This window comes from Octopus bimaculoides, chromosome 2, assembly GCF_001194135.2.
Source record: "Octopus bimaculoides isolate UCB-OBI-ISO-001 chromosome 2, ASM119413v2, whole genome shotgun sequence".
In the NCBI taxonomy this organism is placed as follows: Eukaryota; Metazoa; Mollusca; class Cephalopoda; order Octopoda; family Octopodidae; genus Octopus; species Octopus bimaculoides.
Window position 1 is genome coordinate 477120 of NC_068982.1, and position 7756 is coordinate 484875.

At 35.3% G+C, this 7756-nt stretch overlaps 1 protein-coding gene across 1 annotated transcript in view; it reads left to right on the forward strand.

Moving 5' to 3' along the window:
• Positions 1–7756, forward strand: part of LOC106870744 (chitinase-3-like protein 1) — a 41455-nt gene that overhangs the window by 27203 nt on the left and 6496 nt on the right. The window contains exons 7-10 of the mRNA XM_052965943.1: positions 1223–1342; positions 4430–4563; positions 6085–6110; positions 7052–7248. Coding sequence (XP_052821903.1) covers positions 1223–1342; positions 4430–4563; positions 6085–6110; positions 7052–7242 — 471 coding nt within the window. The 3' untranslated portion in view covers positions 7243–7248. The remainder of the gene's footprint in view (positions 1–1222; positions 1343–4429; positions 4564–6084; positions 6111–7051; positions 7249–7756) is intronic.

Genomic DNA, 7756 nt, shown 5'->3' on the forward strand with positions numbered 1-7756 from the left:
ATTGATGAACCAAATATGTTGATTAATGAGCCAAATATTTGACTTAGATTCAATTTTTATTTGCATCATACAACTTTATTTTCTCTTGTATTACCAGCCAGAATAAGAGATGTTATTAAATGTGATCTATGACCCTAAAAGATAATTTTTACAAATAAATTATGGAGAAATTTTTTTTATTGATATAGAACTGCAAATAGTGAAGGTTTCTATGTGTGAGTGTGTGTGTGTGTGTGTGTGTGTGAGTGTGTGTGTGTGTGTGTGAGTGTGTGTGTGTGAGTGTGTGTGTGTGTGCGTGTGCGTGTGTAAATGAATAATGTGATCAAATAGCAAAGAGAAAAGATTAAACATTAGATGCAGGTGTGTTAGGAAGCTTGCTTCCCAACCACATGGTTCCAGTTTCAGTCCCACTGCAGAGCGCTTTGACCAAGTATCTTCTACTTTAGCCTCAGGCCAATCGACGCCTTGTGAGTGGATTTGGTAGACAGAAACTGGGGGTGAGGTGGTGAAGCATGATCTTTCAACATTGGGCCTCACAGAGGCAATGATTAGTGACCGAAAGCTTCCACAATATGCTGTGCTTGAGAAGAAGACCCATCAAGCCAAGTGAAATTGTAGTCATGGCAGATACTGGTGTCTCACAACTGGAACCCTTGCTGGTGGCAAGTAAAAGCACTCTCAGAGGGGTTGGCATTAGGAAGGGCAACTGGCTGTAGAAACCATCCCAAATCTCTCAGCTTTGGTCAAACCATCCAACCCATGCCAGCATGGACAACAGATGTTAAATGATGATGATATATGTGTGTGTGTGTGTTTCTTATGTCTGTGTTTGTCCCCCACCATCACTTGATAACCAGTGTTGGTGTGATTACATCCCCATAACTTAGCAGTTTTGCAAAAGAGATCGATAGAATAAGGTGTCAGACTTAAAGAAAGAAAGTACTAGGCTTGATTTGCTTAACTAAAAATTCTTCAAGGCAGTGCCCCAGCATGGCTACAGTCCAATAACAGAAATAAGCAAAAGATAAAAAATACTAAATATATAATTTTTCTCTAAAATAATTTTACAGCTGAAATTAATCTTTTAGTTTTTCTCTCCAGGTATTAAAATAGTAAAATTGATTTTGAGGAAGATTAGCTGTAAAGATTATAGGATTTATGGAGTGTGTTTATTCCATTCTAATTGTTCTCTGTCATAAAACATCTTTCCTCTTCTCAACAGACCTGCAAGATGTTACAGAAAGGAGCTAAACGTCACTACATTGATGAACAGAAGGTTCCATATTTAGTGCTGGGGGATCAATGGGTTGGATATGAAGATGAGGAAAGTGTCAGAGAAAAGGTAAGGATTAAAACATCACAATCTGCTTTACAATGGAACCAAACTCACCATAATCCTCATGCAATTTTTCATCCTAACTTTGTTTTTTTTTCCTTTTTTTTCTTATATATTGATTTCCAGTTAACTGAGATCAATCAATTACAGATGGAATATCAATATATTTCACATCAATTAATCAAACTCAAAGTCGTTACATCAAGCTGGGTCATTCCATCTTTTTTTCCACTTTCTCTGATTCAATCGAAGGAGATTAAATTTAGAATCCAAACAACAATGGTTTTGCTTCTCTTATGTCGGTTCCAGCTCAGCAGTGGATTAATATCTACGTTTGAACAAATATTCTGATTGATCTTTGTGGTTGTTGTTGTATTTTAGTTTCAGATAGTTTCATCAAAGGCTTTGGACATCTCTATTTACAAGTAGCTCAGGACTGTATTATATGGTGTGATTTAAGGGAAATTTGAATGCTATTTCTAGCAGGTCAAGTGACCACATAAAAGCTTTCTTGGAGGTTTGAAACAGGCTCTGGTGTTAAGATCCTTATCTGTCCTGACTGAGTAGATCTAGGGTCAAAAGCATTCTAGCCATGACCAACATGTCTTTTTGTGTATGAGTGACTACATTATCCAATGTATTCTTTACTTTAGACATTAAGGTGTAATTTGAGATGAGATTTGGTTGCTATTTCTAACAGGCTGAGCAACTAGTGATGTGTCTGTTTTTGATTATCAAAGTATATTCATTATGCTTACCAGAATTATGATGAGTCTCCACCAACTCAGTGAGAAATGTTCAGGTAAAACATCTGCTTGTGGAATGAATTATTGTGTGTGTGTGTGTGTGTTTGTGTGTGTGTGTGTGTGTGTGTGTGTGGTGGGGGAGATGTTTCAGTGTGAATGTGTGTAGAAACAAGCAAATGCATGTTTGGATTGAAGCAAACTGAACATAGCAGTAATTAACTAATTATGATAATAACCCTTTTGAGTAACAGAATGTCTTCATTCTTCAAATGCTCTTATTGATGGTCAAATTGTACACTACACTCTTACTGCTATTTCCTCCAATGCATCTATTATAAATGAAATTCTTCTTCTTCTCTGTCAGACTCTTTTGTGTGTTCATTATTTGTATTGAGCCATTTCCCAGTTTGGAGCAGTTTTCTGCTTTCCATAATTTTCATCATTGCTAAATTGATTTCTATGTTTCTCATTTCTTGACTATGCTTTCGTGTACATTTGGAATTGTCTTCTAATTATTCATCTATGAGAACTCGGTTGTTGGCATTCAAAACTTCCCATGGACAGACAATCTTCAACTTCTCTGTCATCGTTTTGATATCTATAATAAATCAAATCCTGAAAAATACCTACTTGTTCACAAATTTGCTCGTTGAGTTCATCACTAACTCTTACTTTGCTCACAGCAACCAAATTCATGGTTTATATGGATCTCACAAACCATTCCTTTAACTCTGTTGAATGCAGTACTTTGTCAATAAAAATTATAATACTTTGTCCTTGACTAAAAAGTTCTCTTGCAGTTGCATTGAAGAAGATATTGGTGGTTCCATAAACCAAAACAGTATCTCATCTTTGTTCTCTCTCTGGTTAGCTTTCTTGTAACACTCTTCAACACTTTCGTGATTTAATTTATTGATGCAAAACCTCTGTCTTACTTCTTTCCTAAGCATCTTGTAGCAGTTAACTAGGCTACAACTACACCAATCATTTTCATTCAAGCATTTCTCTTCATTACCTGGTCAACCATGTGAACAACCAGCACACGATATTTCCCTGCTGATCTAACTGCTTTTTGTGCCTTTCATATTCTTAATAACTCTTATTCGTATATGACATTAAAGCTTGATAACTAATCTCTCTCTTCATCCTTACCATTTAACATTTATTTTCCATGTTGGCATTGGTTGGATGATTAGACAAGGAGCTGGCAAACCAGAGAGCTGCACCAAGCTCCAATTGTCTGTTTTGGCAAGGTTTCTATGTCTGCATGCCCTTCCTAAAGCCAACCATTTTACAGGGCACACTGGGCGCTTTTTATGTGGAACCAGCACCAGTGCATTATGCCTGACATCAGCATTGGTGCCTTATATGTGGAATGGTACAAGTGCTTTATATGTGGCACTGGTACAGTTAGTTCATATGTGACACCAGCTGGGGATTTTTACATGTGGTACCAACATGGATACTTTATACCTAGCATCAGTACATGTCCTTTATATGTGGCACGAGTATGACTGCTTTTTACTTGGCGCCATGACCTCTTTTATTCCATTATTCTCTTCATTCAACAACAGCTTGCTCTATCACTACCCTAACACCTCTCTTCTCAGTATTAACGAGGATTAACTGTAATGTCTTCATTTATTCTGATGCATTGCCTCTCAATCTGGCACATCGTATGCCTCTCATTCTCACAGCATAGAACATAGGCAAACCTTTTTCTTTCAGTATCACATGTTGGAAGATCTATCAAACATGTGGCTTCTCTTTTAGCTACCTGATATTATTCATAAGTTCAGCACATCTTCCACCTGTCTCTTAGCTTCTATTGTCTCTATCTACTCTACTAATCCACCACCATATAATCCTAATCCTAACTGGGTCTTACTCCATCACAGATTTTATTTGCAGATCACAAAAATGTCTGATTGTCCTTTATCTCTTCTTTCTGTCATCATGACTACTTTTTGAAAGTTACAAATGGCAGCAGACTATATTAACTTCTGAGTCTCCCTTCTACAGCTTTAAATGGTACATTCTTCATCAGGAAAGACTTAGCGTTCACAATCAGCTAAATATCTCTGTCATTTCTTGATGAGGATGAAGTCTGATTCACCTGTTTACCTGAGGAGTAAGTGATCACGTGGTTAATCAGCTTTCTGAAGGTTCTTGAAAAGTCTGGATGAAAATGAACTTGTAATTAGTTTATCATCTACGCAAATACATTAACCAATTCAGCCAACATTATCATCAAATAATTCACACCATCAAAATAGAAAAAAATAATAGAATAATTAAGTTCAAAAATAATTTTTGCTTTAAATAAATTTCTTTTCTTGACTTGTAGGTTCACTACCTGAGAATGCATGGTATAAATGGAATGATGATTTGGGCAATTGATCTTGATGACTATAAAAATTACTGCAACAAAGGCTCATATCCCATGATGCATACAGTCATAAAAGCTTTGAAAGACACTGAGTAAGTCCTGTTTAATCTTTTTTCTTTTTTTTAAAAAAAAGCATTCGCTCGTTACAAGGTTGTTAGACCACTGAAAATGTAAGAGCTACTAAAATAAAATGGATGCTAGACAGAAGTGAATAGGTGACGATGTACATTAGACTTAAAAGACTGGAGAAGGACATATTGAAGAAGAAAACAAGACTGTGGACTTGTTTTTGTGAAAGATTGCTTTTGATTTCAACAGATTTTCAAAATTGCAGGATCATTTTGGATTCTGCTTAATGTCTTTGAATTAATGTTGTCTATCAGTTGGGTTTTTTTTTACTTATAGTAATAAATATTTTCTATATGAACTATTCATTTTCATCAGAAAATAATAGAAATAAAATATTTGGCATAATAAAATGTGCACCCCACCCTTACTACACACAAAGTAGTACTTACATTACCTTTGGTGGTGCCCCTTCTACAGGGACATTAACCAAATGCAATGACAGTTCAGACAACAGAAAGGGCATCTAAATGATAAGTATTTGCTAACATGCTAAAATTCTTAATCTAACAAAAATTGTCTTCTTTCTCACTTTTCTACAGCTGTTTCTCTGGGGTTGCAAGCTTCAATAATCCCATTCATTTTTACCTGATGTATCTGCTTTTTATTCCTCACAAAACAACCAAACTGAATACTTTGTCCAATCCTTCTTCTATAGAGCTGCTGCTGCTGCTTGGAACACCCTCCCACCCAATCTTTTCCAGACAGAACTCAAAGCTCATCAACTAAGTTGATTTAAGAAGGATCACAAGAACCATGGAGCTCACTGACAAAGAAAAATAATAGGAGTTGGTCCAATGGGTCTTTGACTTCCAATGGTTAATGTTTAACCAGTGTCTCATAGCACAATCGAAGGCATTTGATGTTTTGCATTCGTAAGATTTCAAGCTATTTACTCTATAAGGCCCCACTTTGTGTCAGGGTTCCTTTTTCAGTGAATTGGAGCAATATGAAATGAAGTGCCTTGTCTAAAGACACAATTCACTACCTGTTCTGGGAGTCAAACCCATAACATTACCATCAATGTGTCCAATAGGCCATGAGTTTTCACAGTACATATTGAGTTCAATCATATTTTTTTCTCTTTTTGTCTCAAAGAAACTAACTTAAAACTAAAACAAAAACTTTCGACATAAAATAAATAAATATAAATATAAATGTGTGTGTGTTTGTGTTTGTGTATTTCTCAAACCAGTGCTTGACAACCAGTGTTGGTGTGTTTACATCCCTGTGACTTAGCTGTTGGGCAAAAGAATCCATTAGAATAAGTACCAGGCTTAGAAAAAAAAGAAAAAATCTAAGTACTAGGATTGATTCATTTGACTTCTTCAAGGCAATGCTCCAGTATGACCGCAGTCTAATGACTGAAACAAGGAAAAAATAACAAAATATATTTTCCCTTTTATGTCAATAATTTCTGCCTGTGTAAAGATTCTTTGCTTTCTAAATGTTTTACATTTCTGTTTTATTTCTGTTTTATTTTACAGAAATTTACGTCCTGAAGACAAAGCTGGTGTGTATTGAATTTTCAATTTCTCTCACCTTGTTGTGGTTCAATTCAACCTCAGTATTAATGAGGGTGAATGCATGAGACATAAGGGGTTTGGGTATTTGGCTGACCTAACGCCAGGAGCTTGATTCACAGTGCTACATTGTGTCCTTCAGCAAGATACTTTCATTCATGTTGTTCTAGTCCAACCAGTTGGCCAGAATGAGTTGTACCTGTAATTCAAGAGGGGCCATCCTTGTCACATCCTGTGCCATGCTGAATTTCTCTGAGAATTATGTTAAGTGTATGCATGTCTGTGGAGTACTCAGTCACATGTATGTTAATTTCATGAGCAAGCTGTTCTGTTGATTGGTTCAACTGGAACACACATCGTCATAACTGATGGAGTTTCAGTATTAATGAGATCAATATTTCTCCAAAATATTTAGGTTTCTATTGGTTCTGTTGGGATTTGGTAATTCTTATTTGAAACGAATTAGATATGAACAAAAAAAGAGAAAAACAATCTTCATTATTCCATGAAAAACAGAAAAAGGATTCTATGTTGAATGTTCTTTGACAAAAGGACACACAAGACATAATCAAAACTCTTATGCTGCAGTTTGATCCTTACGGAAATATTTGTTCAATTTGATCCTAATTCTCATACAAAAACTGCTTTATCACTGACAAAACACCAAAGTCAATTTTTTTCCCCATAACTTTCCTATGAATATAATGCAAAATCTTAATAATGTTTATGTTATGAATGCTAAAACTTAAAAATACCCTATAAATATTATTTAGGGAGATTGTTTTGATTTAAAGAGAGATTATTAAAACAATAGAGGTAGGATATGAACTGCTGTTGCTTCAGATGGTAGTAAAATGTATTTTCTGCTTAAACATTTATGAGATGTTCTTAAAATGTGCAATTACTGAATGGTTTCCATTTCATTTATCAGGAATGATTAAAGACAACAAATTTTGCTTCAGAAAGAAAGCAGGTTTCTATGCAGATCCCAGTAACTGTCGAAATTATATTTACTGTGGTTCAGTAATGGAGAAATATACAGGACATTGCAACAAGGGTCATCGGTGGAATGATACAAAAAAATCATGCGAAGTTGATCAGAGCAACAGTTGCACACAATAGTTGCTTGTAAGTTAGTTGCATTTTCTTTTTAAAATCTTTTACATTTTATTTAAAAATTTAAGAGTACCCTAAGATAGACACATACCATCTGCAATGTGCAACATTTGAAAATTTTGCTGGAAAGCATGTAATCGATGCAGTTATGTGAACTAACAAGTTCCATCCCTCACTTAATTCCTAAAATCTTGGCTTATCAAAGCTTCACCAGAACACATTCAATTTTGCAGATAGACAACTATACACAGATTTACAACCACATAACATTACATATATAGTCATGTTGGTAATTAATTTAATGTTGATTCATCATCTAGCATTTAATTTATCTGTCATCCGTACATAAAAAGGAGTCCATTTTGAAATTTAAAAAATTGGTTTATGCTCAAACCTCAGTTTAATTCTAAAGGTTAACCAGTACATCAATAGCTTCTCCTACCCATCCACATAATTTTTCTCTCTTTCTTTTTCCATCAACTATCTACTGTCCCACCCAGCCCTCCCACCAGCCTATATA